Source organism: Pterocles gutturalis, unplaced genomic scaffold (genome assembly GCF_000699245.1).
Source record: "Pterocles gutturalis isolate BGI_N339 unplaced genomic scaffold, ASM69924v1 scaffold22561, whole genome shotgun sequence".
NCBI classification, from domain to species: domain Eukaryota; kingdom Metazoa; phylum Chordata; class Aves; order Pterocliformes; family Pteroclidae; genus Pterocles; species Pterocles gutturalis.
The window spans coordinates 88,842-102,559 of NW_010101251.1; the positions used below are offsets into that span (position 1 = coordinate 88,842).

At 40.9% G+C, this 13,718-nt stretch overlaps 1 protein-coding gene across 1 annotated transcript in view; it reads left to right on the top strand.

Moving 5' to 3' along the window:
• Window positions 1-12,099, top strand: part of SEMA3D (sema domain, immunoglobulin domain (Ig), short basic domain, secreted, (semaphorin) 3D) — a 95,990-nt gene extending 83,891 nt beyond the window's left edge. Inside the window, exons 16-17 of the mRNA XM_010082797.1 lie at window positions 845-984; window positions 11,324-12,099. Of these exons, the coding sequence (XP_010081099.1) occupies window positions 845-984; window positions 11,324-11,737 (554 nt within the window). The 3' untranslated portion in view covers window positions 11,738-12,099. The remainder of the gene's footprint in view (window positions 1-844; window positions 985-11,323) is intronic.
• The last annotated feature ends 1,619 nt before the right edge of the window (window positions 12,100-13,718 follow it).

Sequence of the window (13,718 nt, forward strand, 5' to 3'; positions counted from 1 at the left end):
CAGAGACTTCATTGGCTGCATGAAGTTGTTTGGCTCTACTGAAATCTCAGTGGCATAGTGAAATAAAAGGAAAACATTTAATGCAGAGAGCTTGAATTTCTATAGATCTCATATAGGTACTTATTAAATTGAAAAAAAAAATCCCAAATTGTATTCATTTTTTTGTTGAGATAACTTTTATTTAGGAGACATCATTGCTTTCACCTTCCCTTCTGTTATTGGCAGGGTGTAAAGAAACAGCTTTAAGCTGATGGTAAGGCAGATGAAACATAGGTAAAACAGACTGCAAAGGGAAATTAAGATGTAGAGATTAGAAATTACTTGCTCAGGTTTACAGAAGGCCAAGAAAGGACCCCAGATTTGTGCATGGTTGCTTCAGTGTTTGGTCTGAAACATACACCAGGGCATTTCAAATTATGCTGCAGGAAGGTAAACTTCAATTTACTTTAGCCCTGTGACTCTTTTAAAATTTTGGGGGTGAACAAACCAGACCCTACAATCTACCTTTAGCGGCTACTCTGTCTCTCTCAGGTTTAGTAGTTACATTGCTTAAAGGAAAAATACAGGTCAGATTTTAAATTCCTCAAAGGTGAAAAACTCAACTCTAAAAGGGAGCAAGCTCATGATATAGATTTTATTGACCTCCTTAAAAACCAGTTGCACTAAAGGAAGGTTAGCAGCCACCTCTAAATCCTCATAGTTATAGTTTAAGCTAAAAGTTAAGTTTCCTTTTGCTTTTTTGTAATTCACTCACTCTTAAAGCATCTGTTCTGAATCAGGCTATTTTCCCATTGCTTTAAAAACCAGGTCAGGGTTAATCTCCTGTACCATGTTTGCTTTCCAGGCATTAGTCATGAAACTGCTGATGAAAAGGTGATTTTTGGCATTGAATTTAATTCAACTTTTCTGGAATGTATTCCTAAGTCCCAACAAGCCTCTATTAGGTGGTATATTCAGCGCTCTGGAGAAGAACATCGAGAAGAGGTAAGTTATAGTCATCAAGGAAAGGTTGCTCTATAGAGAATTCATCTGAGCATTGAAAGGCAGGAGTTATTGGGATTAGTCGATGTTTTACTTTTCCTTGCCTCACGTTAGGTATCACATAGCATTCTGGTATCACCATTTGGGCCATGCAGTGGGGAAGAGAGAAGCCATTTGCACTGTGTCATAAGCAGATTTAGATATTTATTTTGACTTACATGCTCATTCTATTAGAAAAAGAAAAAAGAAGAAAAGAGAAATCAGGCTTTAAACAGTGGTAAAAAATGAAAGTATTGAAAAAAACCCCTTTTCATCCTATAATTAGCACAACAGCTACTTCTGTGGGTAAAAGTGTGTTTAAACCCCTTTATTTTGATAAAATCTCTACTCCATTTAGTGTCTGATTGCCTTCCCTTATCATATTAAGCAGTGTAGCTAGGAACTGAATGTATGGCTTGGTGCTTCCCTCCATCTCTCCCCAGAGAAAGAATGGTCTGTGCAATAAAAAGCTTTTTATTTGCTCTTTTCTTGTTACTGGAGTCCGAGGATTTTTCTTAAACAGCACTCTATGTTAATGCAGAGATGTCAGGTTAAAGAATTTTACTTTGCATCTGGAGAATAAAATGGTGAGACTTGTGATAGCCCTTAATTTCTGCAGGAGGCAGGTTTGGAGTCCTCACTGGTGGAGAAGCCCTGGAGAAGGCTCCAGGTCCCCCCAAAGCCCCTGCACAATTTATCTGAGCTAGTGCCAAAGGGGCCCTCTGATATGCCCAAAAGGTCAACTGGTTTGGATTGGGTTTGAGTGAGTTTCAAATCTCAGGAGTTTACATAGCCTTTCTCTTAAAGGAGTGACTTTGTGTCTGAGGCCAAGTCCTGCTGTGATGGCAGCCATGGCAATGGGAAGAGAGAAGGGAAAAGCACTGCCCTTTTGAAGGAGCAGGTTCCAGGTGTTAAATAGGTTTTATTGCTAAATGTTTGTCTGAGACAAAAATTAATTTAGATGGCAGGAACTATCAAACACCAGGCCAGTCTGCCATTCTCAATGATAATTCATCCTATGAGACTTTCTGAGTGCAGAAAGTGTGCTGGTTCTTTCTAAAGGCTGGGGAGATGCAGGCCAGGGCAGGTGCCCATGAGAGCATCACCTCTGGGTGAGATGTGACTCCTGGCAGCAGTCCTGCAGTTGCAAGAAAAGTTATGTCTTGGCCCAGAAAGGCAGAGTAAGGGGATACAAGGCACTTTTGATTTTCCAACAGATAATTCCAACAAAACCTGCAAGGCTGTATATTGACTATGACACTGCAGTACTTTTAATTTACTCCCCTTCTTTTAGTCATGCTTAGGATTGGCAAAGATTCTCTCTGCTGAGAATAAAAACTTAATTAATTTATAGACACAGTGTGTCCCACAACATGTACTAGGCACCAAAAGAAAGAGATTACTGGTTTGAAATACCACCTCTAACCTCCCTTACAGTCCATACTTGGAAAAAAAATGTGATCTGATCAGCAGGCCAAGCACACTCACAGCCACAGGTGGTTGAAGTGAAAGCCCAGCTAGAAGTGTATCAGCCTTCAAAAACCTTTGGGCATTCACTGTTTGTGCTTTAATTGATTTACCTTTAACTGTCCTGTGCAGAAGACTGCGCTTTGCTTCCCCAAGGCAGCAGTTTGTAAATGCACTTACATATTTGATCAGGAAAACAAGTACTTGCTTAATTCTAACCATGTGTTTAGGACCCATGTTTAAATACATTTAAGCAGATAGTTAACAGGTTTTTGGTTTTGGTGGGGGTTTTGTGCGTTTTTTGTTGTTTTTTTTTTCTTTCTTTTTTCCTTTTTCTGAAGAGGAGGTTATGTCAAGTTTTGAGGAGACTCAATCATTTTTTAAAATACTGTATTGTAACTGCAGCATGTGCCTGAGCTTCTCAAAAAGAGCTACAAACTTTGTGTAAAGCAGCCAGTTCCCTGTGAAGAATGTAATATTTCTGTATCATAAGAAGTCACAACTTCAAGATTTTAAAGACTCTTTAAGTTTTATCTGTGTCAATTGAGGAAAAAAATATCAGTTTATTTTCTCCTAAATCACAGGTTCAGATAGGCTTCTGAAGGTCGGGAAGCCAAGAGCTGTCTTTCTTATTTGATTGTAGAACAAAGTGCTGGTCATAGAATGAATCACAGAATGGCCTGGGTTGAAGAGGACCTTAAAGATCATCTAGTTCCAACCCTCCTGCTCTGGGCAGGGTTGCCAACCACTAGAGCAGGCTGCCCAGGGCCCCATCGAGCCTGGCCTTGAACACCTCCAGGGATGGGGCATCCACAGCTTCTCTGGGCAACCTGGGCCACTGCCTCACCACCCTCTGCGTGAAGAATTTCAGTCTAATATTCAACCTAAATCTCTCCTCTCTTAGTTTAAAACCATTCCCCTCGTCCCGTCACTATCAACCCCTGTAAATAGTCGTTCCCCCTCCTGTTTATAGGCTCCCTTTGAGTACTGGAAGGCTGCAATGAGGTCTCCCTGGAGCCTTCTCTTCTCCAAGCTGAACAAGCCCAGTTCCCTCAACCTTTCCTCATAGGAGAGGTGCTCCAGCCCTCTGAGCATCTTAGTGGCCCTCCTCTGCACCCGCTCCAAGAGCTCTATTTCCTTCCTGTGCTGGGGACCCCAGGCCTGGACACAGTACTCCAGATGGGGTCTCACAAGAGCAGAGCAGAGGGGGAGAATCCCCTCCTCCTCCCTGCTGGCCACCCCGTTTTTAATGGGGTCAAACCAACTTTTTGAACAAAGTTAGGGAAGGCTAGTCCCATACAGCACAGCCTAAGTTAAGGCTATGTTGTTTCTTGACACTCTATTTCCAAAAGGTTCACTGTGGCAGTGAATAGCAATTACCCAGGCACGGTGATGTCCAGTACAGCAGGACTGCCCAACGTGCCAAGGGTGCACATGTTAAGAGACAGCAAGGGAATGCGTACATATGTGCGATGGCATTTGAATCTCCATCAAGCACACAGCACACAGCTTTGCGCATTAGCAGCCTTCCACAGCAGTGTTTACTGGGTTTGCTCTGTGTAAACAGTCTGACATCTGTTTGTATGAGAAAAGTAAAGCTTTGCTAAAAGGCTAGATTAACCTTTGAGGCAAAATTAGAAGAAAATTTGAAGGAGAAATCTGCAGACAGATTTTCTACATTAGGAATGCTAACAGTAGGCAAATAGCTTCTTACCACATATTGTCCCTAAAGCCATAGCAGAGTTTCTGTGATCTAGCTTTGATAAAATAGAAGTTGCAGCACATGTTTTGCAACTCTTTGGGGTGGTTTTGTTAGTTTATTTTTATATATATTTTTTGCAGTCTTTGAAGATAACAGCCTATATAAATGCATATGCACACATTGGCATTTACAGGATCAGATCACTTAGCCAGATACACTATTAGTTTTGTTTGATTCCTACCACAAAATTCCTATGGTAACAGAATTTCTAGTATTTTGACCCAGGCTAGTTCCAGGGTCTTAAAAACTTGAACTCCTTCTGAGCAAACTCAGCTTGCACATCTCAAATCATCATGTTGGGAAATATGATTTTTAGAAGAAAAAGAAAATAAGCTTTTTTAATTATTTTTAAAGATAAAGATATTAATCTAGAAATGTCACATTTTCAAATGCAGGTACCTGAAGTTAAATTCCTAATTTAATCTACGGCTGCCTAAATAAATGATTGGGTCTGTGGAGATGCTGAACAGTCACTCCTCCTATTAGATAAAATAAGGGTATTTGCAGGTTAAAATGTCAATCTCTTCTTAATTTGGGGACCCAGAAATTGAGATTTTCAGGTTTTCTAATTTGACTTATCAGTGAAAATGAATTCATTGGTATTAGACCCTAATTGGAAGCCTTGCTAGAACATCCAAAGGCTAGCAGAGTAATTGACTTTCATTTCAAAGTACTTCAATTTGGCAAAAATACCATATGTGACAGAAACAGAGTGGTCATATTTAATGTGTAGCTTGATCTTTGCTCAACCCATGCCTTACTGTAACTTTTCCCATTACAATTATATTTTCTGCTCTCTCTCTCTCTCCCTTCCTGCAGCAGATTTCTCAAGTAACACTGTACATTATTTTAGTGCGTGTCTTAGCAGTGTAACTTATTGTGATGACGATACCATGCTTTGCAAATGACTCCATGCACCTGGAACTTAGGTTATGGACTTTTAGTTCCAGGGCTGGAACTGTAATGTCTCAGTAAGTCTTTAAACCTGCCTTTATGAAAAGATGGTTTGCAGTGTCCTGGACATGCACTACAGCTTCCCAAGGGAAGGAAAAGGGCAAAATCCAGACTAGATGGGAAGCGTTTTGGCCCAGCAGGATGTCCCCGACATTTCACCCTTAGGTCATGGTTCAGAACGTGACTTCCAGGCAGAGTGACCTGTGGGGAGGGACAGGATCTCCTGTGGCACAGGAGCTGTCACCAGATCATTTTGCTGCCAGTGGGAGTACATTTCCCTGTGGTCTGAGGCCGGTTTAAGGTCAGAAGTCAAATATCTAGTGCTTTTGTGTTTAGTGTTGCTCACGCAATTGATCATGTTTGTTCCTGTGCGTGCAGGGTTAGTCACTGAGATGAGGGAGAGCGTTTCGGTGGCTGGACTTCATAAAAAACAGTGGGGACGCCATTCGTTCATCATGTCTTAGAGTGCTGAAGCTTTCTGAAGCTTAAAACAGCTATTTATTTATTTCTCCTAAAATTCCTATGTGTTATGTTATGTATATAGTAGGTGACAGGACTGCAAAAAACAAATGCATACCTTCCTACAAAGCCATTAGTTTTGGTGCCTCATGGCTCTGAAAAGTATTAGCCCCCCTGCTTTAAGCTACACTTCACCTTGAGTCTCCTGTGGCTCCAGGTCTGCCAAGCTGCCACATCCCCTTGCAGGGGACAGAACAAACCATATGGTCTGAAGTGACACAATAGGTGCAGATCGCCTTTAACTCTCTCCTTCCTGCTCTATTCATACCTGGGGGTGAAATTAAATCCACCAAAAGGCAGGAGGACATTCCAGTTTCTTCAGTGGTTCTCACCCTTTACATATTACTGTCCCTGGGTTGTGTTTTTCTGACAGACTTAACAACCGTCTGATATTTTGTTAGGTACAAGAGTTTGACCCACTCTTGGACAGGACATCTTGCCAGGCACAAGGGTGTGACCTAGCTCCTCCATTGGAGTAATGAGATGTTGTTCCCATTCCCCATTTTAGCCAGACTGAGAAGATATTTTTCAGTCTATCCAAGATGTAAGTTTCCATCTTTTCACGGCTAGAGATTTTTGTGTCATGATGGTTATTTTCTATGTTACAAACATCTGGTCAGTGGTGTCTTGTGGGGAAAAAAGGGTCACAGAGTCAGTGCCAGCCGTAAAGTTGGGTGAGGTCTGAATAGGGAAGAGGACACACACCAAGCTCTGAGTTTCTAGTAGTACCTTCTGTTGGAGGAGTGTAGTTCAGTGTTTGAATACTTAAGTCAATGAGAGAGAGATCAAGAGAGGGGCAACATAAGAAGAGATTAGTTCTGCAGCATAGGGACTACTTATAGCTCTCATGCTTTCACTCTTTTATTTTATTGTATGACTCACCACCTTTTTTTTCCTCCTACTACCTTGAAATTCTTAAGTAAGACTAATATTTGGCAGTTTCATGGGGAAAAAAAAAGAAGTAACTCTGAACTGAGATATAGCATGTGACATTTCTGATTTGATTTAGATATACTGGGAGGGTAGGAGTTTAAAATTTAGTCCCAGAATAAGAAGTTAGCTTCACCTTGAAAATATTAGGAATCATGCTTCTCCATAATGACATTGTACCAGCAACACGTTCTTCATTTTTCCTCTGGCTTCTTGGTAAATAAAAAAAAGATGTTAAAAAAAACAACAACCCCACAAAAAACCAAAACTCTACAGCTGTGTTGGAGTTAAATGATTATTTTCCCAGTAGAAGAGAAACAAAGTCATGTATAACAAAAATGCCAAAAAAATCCAGAGTGATGTTTATTGCCAGTCAAATGATGAGGATAAAGAAGAAAACAATAGAAAAATAAAGATGAATGTGAATTCTCAGCGAATGTTCCTCATTTTCCTTTCTCCCCCTCTCAATTTGTTCAGGGGTTGCAGCTAACCCATGATTAGTCCAGCTTTACCTCTAACATTTTTTCACATGTTGATTAATGAGGGAAGGCAGGCTTTGAAGCCACTTTCTTCTCCCAGACAGGTGCAGTGTTTTAACTGTGAAAGAGTTGACATGTGAATTATTTGTAAAGAGGGAGCTATCTAAACACATCATTAGCAAAGGACAAAAGGTATTGACCTAACCTGGTGCCACAGCACTTTCAAATCCTTGGTTGTTTTCCAGCTTACTGATTGCTTAAAGATTTGCCATCATTATTGTCAATGCCTATTTTTCCTCCATTGTTAAGTTCAGGTTGTGAAAATCAAGTGTTTGATTTGTGTGGGGGTCTTCTCCCTTTGCCAAATGTTGCTATTATCTATGGCATGTAATTTTAGGCAAACTTACCTGTTTATTATGAAGGATGAAAAGTACAACTTGTTGATAAAATATTGTCAAAAATTTGCTCCCACTCCACTAAGAAAAGAAAGTTAGTGGTAATCAATTGCTTCATTTTTGTGGATTATAATTTATTCACTATTGAACAAAACTGTCTCTCATGTTTAATTTTTATCATATGTTCAAATTTAAGCACATGTCAACAAGCTTTTATGAATTAAAGCCTCCGTGCTTCTGAATTGTTAAGTCCTATTTACAAATATTTTAGGAGAGTTATTGATTATGACATGGTGGGGGGCAATAAACCAAAATTGACCAAAACAAAATGATGTCTTTTATCTAACTAGTCTCTTCACTCTCCTCAAAATTTAATAAAATGTGTTTTACATCTATAGGTCAGGAACCAAAGAGCACATTAAACATTCAAGTGAAAGGTTAAAGATCTACTACCAAGTAATGAAATGCCAGGTGTTTATGAAACTCCAGAGCCCTGTGGGGGGAAGAGTAGAGAGGAAAGTCAGGAAGAATTCTGAACCTATGGGTAAAACAACATAAACAGGATACCAAAAAGAGAAGTGAGGGGGGAAAACAGTAATGAAGTGTTGCTCAATACGTGTGAAATCGGAGCCATAATTTCATCCTGCCAGAGGATAAGAAAGGAATGAACAATGAAGGCACAGAGAAGGAAGAGGTGACAGTCACCGTAAATCAATATCCAAGGTTAACACAGGACGTTCTGTAAGAACGCTGCTTCATTAAAAATAGGAGTCATGAGGGGCTGGGATTAAGGGACACGACCAATTTAGACTCTGTTAGCTTTCTCTGCGGTATCCCAAGGTAGATGGGGGGGCAACTCCATCAGTTAACACGTTTACCACTAGAAAGTGACGGCTGCTACACAAATGGTGAATAGTTATGAGTAGCAGGGTGCTGGACATGGGGGTCCAGTGATCTTTTCAAGTCTAGATCTGCTGTTATTCTGCTTTCCTTTCACTGAAAATCAGGCGAAGCACTAGTGAGGGCTTTTTGGACTGGCACCAAGCCAGAGGAAAACAGCCAGCTGGAGGTCTTCCAAGTGTAGGAGGTACACAGCTGTCAAGGCACTCTAGACTACAATACTGGCAGAGCCACCGATGGGCAGATGCTACTGCTGCAGTTGCATCAAGCCCTGAGCTCAAAGAAATCTGTCCTGTTTGCACTCAATGTGGGAACTTGGTTTTTGTATAGTGCCTTATGAAACCCAAATGCTTTGAAATTAGCTGCATCTTCCCATCCTTTTCCCTAAATTTCTCAGACTTGGGTCTTCATGTTGACATGGGCAGAAGAAAGAGGGGCTTGCTCGTCATATTGCAACAGACAAGCCTCCGAGCACTTCCACCTGGCCCCTGCTCCTGCCTCTCTCTGTGGAGTACAGCACCACAAGGAAACACCTGCCCTAGACATATTTCTGCCTACAGCTACTTATTGGTGGATTCATTTATACATTTTATGCTGCTGTTTTTACTGTAAGAAAGGCACATTTACTTGGAGTGAAGTGTCACTAGCTGATAAAATTGAGGACTACTGCCCTATACTGTCTGTTCTGGAGGTGGAAAAGTGGTCTTCTCCAGTCTGTCTCCCTGATATCTTCTGCGTATATGCTTGTGTCTTGACCGTGATTTCTCTGAATTAAGCTCAGTGTAGTAAATCAAAATAGCTTGTGCTCATGTATCACTTGTTATCAGGACAATCGATTTTCCAGGAATTTCCTGAAATTAGCATGATTTCACCCTGCTGGTACGAAGTATGCATGTTTATATACAGTTTACAAACAAGGAAACTAAAGCTCAGGGTTGACCCAACACCATCAACTGGTGGCAGGAGCCAAAAAATATTCGGCCACAGAACAAGGCAGCCAGAGCCATGTTCTGCCCAAGTTTTTGTAACAATTGATTTCTTGTCTCTGCTGCGGTCAGATCAATGGTAGTACACAGTCCCATATCCATCCATCCACATATGTATCTATCCATCTACCTATGTACCTGCCTACCTATTTAATCTGTATGTTACTGAAGACTGTTGCAGCTGATACAGTAGCAAGCCAAAGTCTCTCTCTCTCTCTGCATGTGTTTTATGTAGATGTGTATTGCTTTTTCTGGTGATCTCAAAGTGGTCTCTCCATTTAACCCTTCCAAAGTCATTATCACAGAAACTTAGAAAAGGGTACAGCTAAAAGCCTGGGGAGCTCATCTCATCCAACTCTTTGCTCCAAGAGACCCTTTTATGATAAAGTACTAGTGAGTTAGAATCATAACAGATGGAGAATCATATGTATGTATACATTTTTTCCCATGGAGTAGAAGAGAGAATCATGTGCAGATTTTTTACATAAAGAAACAGTGTGTAGCTTACCCACTGTGAATAAATCTAATTTAGTCATCTTTATGCCTCCCTGATCTTCATCCTCTGAAGTTTGCTGGAGGGTCAGATGTGCACTCTGGGAAATTTTCCAGATTTTGTGTTGGTTCTCTCTGCCCCCCCTCCCCCTTCTAAAACTTGCTTTTCAGCCGTAGGCTGAAGTTTTCCTACATTATAGCAATGCCACCAGCAGTGCTGCGGCTGCGTTTAAGGCCCTGGCTTTGCTGCAGGCTGAGCAAGCAGCGCTCCAGGTCCTTTGGTGCCGTTGTGTGCTGCAGCCTCTGCGTGGCAGCAGAACATAGCGTGCCTGGGAGATGACAGCTTTGGACTAGACCAGGATCATTTTCAAAAGAAATGCTGGTGCTGGACACCGGGAGTTAGGGCTCTGCTTTCTACTTCTACCTCTGCTACTAATCTTTATATGGTCTTTGGCAAATCACTTACCTTCTATGCTTCCAGCTGCAAAAATACTTAGGTGCCCAGTGCCCCATCCTGTTTTGGTTTGGTTTTTTTTGGGGGGGCGGTTACACTTTTTTAACTTAAGTTATTTTGGAAATAATTTTCAGATCACCAGTACGTGACTTAACCGACAGTGTTATTACTCTAAGGTGCACCTTATTTTTAACATGTGAGATCATGCTATATTTTTTGAAATATTTCAATTTGTAAAAGAAACTACAGTTCCGCATTGACAGACTTCAGCTCTCACTTTCAATCTCATTATTTTATTTTCCTTTTTTTCTTGTTTTTTTTTTCCCTCTAAGTTCTTCTTCACAGTTCTTAACAATAAAAGAATTGTACTTGGTTGTATTCATCTAACTTCACTGGGTGCTTTTCATCACATGTTGGTGAGTCAAAGCCAGGATCAACTTCCTTTTGTAAAACCCAGTTGAAGAAGATAAGAATCACAGCATTTCACTTTAAAAATCAGTAGCAGTATTTATTTTCAGTGTAATAGGACCTCAGCCCTCCAGATAGATACAAGCACCCTGAAATATTGGGTGCATTACAATACCTCAGGAAGAGCAATTAAAAAAATGGATGGGATTTGTGGTACTAAATAGTGACCCTTTTTTGGAGAATGTAGTCTAACTTATTGCATTTTGGTGTGGTGAGTGTTATTGTCTGTTCTTTCAGCTGTACAGCATGTATCTTTTACTACTGCACACTGAAATGTCAGTGATACAGATGCTATAGTCAGGAGCAGAATGCAGACACTGAAAGGATCTCCTGGTATCTGTCCCAGCTGCACATGCCCCACCGTGTACTGGCACCCAAGGGACGGGGCATACCTTGTGCCAGCCGAGCCTTTTCTCCACCTCAGTATAACACTGACACGTGCTCTGGCTTTGCCGGTGAAACTCACATATATCATTCTTTTTTGTCCAACCCGACAGCTGAAGGCTGATGAAAGGATCATCAAAACAGAGCACGGGTTGCTGATCCGCAGCTTGCAAAGAAAGGATGCAGGAGCCTATTTCTGCAAAGCCCAGGAGCACACCTTTGTCCATACCATCGCGAAGCTGAATTTAAACATCATCGAGAATGGGCAAATGGAAAGCACTCAGAAAACTGAGGACGAGGAGGGCCGGGTGAGGGATTTGCTGACAGAGTCCCGCCTGAGGTACAAGGACTACATCCAGCTCGTCAGCAGCCCCAGCTTTAGCCTAGATGAGTACTGTGAACAGATGTGGCACCGGGAGAAACGGCGGCAAAGGAACAAAGGGGGTGCCAAATGGAAGCATGTGCAGGAGATGAAAAAAAAGCGAAACCGAAGGCACCATGAGCCAGCCAGGCCACCGTCTACGTAGTTTGTAAATGCTATTTAAAGAAAGGACATTTTCCATGGAAAAAAAAAATACTGTGTTCTGGTTTTGTGCATCTTGCCTATGAATTAGTAATGCTTCTTATTGAAATCAGATAACTCACCATCACTGTTAATCTGTATGAGACTGTACAATGGGATTCGATGCCAAATGAGACATTCCTTATTGGAACACCACACACCAGGCAATAATTTCAAATGCATTCATTAAAAACAAAAGATGTACACTTTCAGCTACTTTCTGGGTAGCCTGGGGCTACGTGAGCTGTGTTCTGTACTTCCTGCATAATTTTCACATAGGATTTAGTGTCCGTGTTCCCATGTTAATATTTGCTGCCACATTCCACCCAGAGGTGGCTACATTTCAGGGGAGGGCAGATGTATTTCTAGTTATTTGGCATCTTTCTGAATAAGAAGCGCGGTAGAAATGTGTGACAGATCTGCAAAAATACCCACTAATTTACCCACTGGGCTTGTATACAGGCACATGAGTGGGGTTTGCTAGCACGGAGAGCCTCAGCAAAAAATCAAATTAAGTGTTGGCTTAGGGACAACATTCATTCTCCCCATAAAAAAAAAAAAAAAAAAAAAAAGAGAAAATAATGCGGAAAGCATAATCATAGTTTAAGAGAAGGGAATTATCAAGCATTACTCATTAGAGTTTGAGTAGCCACCAGTTTGCAGTCCATCTGCTGAAATGAAATGTTGACTCTAATTGAAACTGCCACCAAGATGCTTGGGTATAAATTTCCAAAGCGATTCGTGGGAGGTATGTGCACAAATCCTATTCACAAATAATGGGATTTCTGCCCGCACCTCTCCTGTCTCTCCAAATGTTTGACTCTGACTGTTTCTCTGGCCCTTTGCTAGCTTTGTTTTATGCAGGGGAAAAGAAAAATAAAAGACAACAAAGCTAAAACAAAAGACGATGAGGGAAAATATTTAGTGGCAAGACCAGCGTTCTTGACACAGAGCTGACATTCCTCAGATGTGTGTATTCTTTGGGATTTTCTCCCAAAGGCCTTATGTATTTTAAAGTTGAAAATTTGCGTTGTTGGAATTAATACTTTTATTATAATTAAATAAAACAAAAAATGTCCATGTGTAAATAAAACTTGTAAGTTAGAAATTTGCTATATACCATAATTTCATTTGTAAAGTGTTCCTTGTTCCTTGGTTCATATTTTGGTTTTAGTAATGTAAATTTTTCCATATAAGCAAGAAACACTGGCCTCGTTCTTGTCTATTTTACATCAATGTGATTTCTTTGAATTTATTTCTGATATGCAGCAACAAACACAAGCTCAAAATCCGGCCTGCTGTCTCTTCTGAGTCACAACCCCCCTTCCCTCTCTTCCATCTAACCTCCCTCCGTTTTGCCTTTCACGCCTTTCTGAGTGTGAAATGACAAATTAGCCACTTCCTCACATGGAAGAGAGCTTTGATGGATACCAAAACGACAGACTTTACTTGTTTCTCATGCATTCTACAGATATCAAGAGCAAAGCCTGTGGGAAACCCATGTAATTGGTGTGCACCTCATTAAAGAACCAAAAATGTTGGCTCTGAAAGCTGTCGATTCGCCCTTGCCCATGCTGGTGTTTGTGTGCACATTCAGTCCCTGATCGATAACTGTGCAGATCCAATTTGCATCGTTGTTCATTTCCTCTCTGTTGAAAGTCAGATATGGCAAAGTGTTTGTCAGATTTCAGAAAGGAATCTCAGCTTACCCACATTTCTTGTAAAACTCGAAAGCAGAGTTTGCATGTGTTGTATAAAGCCAGCGATACCATATGTCATTAATTTTAGATGCTTTTATAATAGGAGATATATGAGTTAATTAGGAGATATTAGATAGCATGCGTACGATGCTTTGATAGTGTAAAGCACTGAGTGCTAAATACTATAAAAGAAGTCTGTGGGGAGGAGGGAATTTCTCAGCACAAGACCTTTAATCAGCAGAGAGA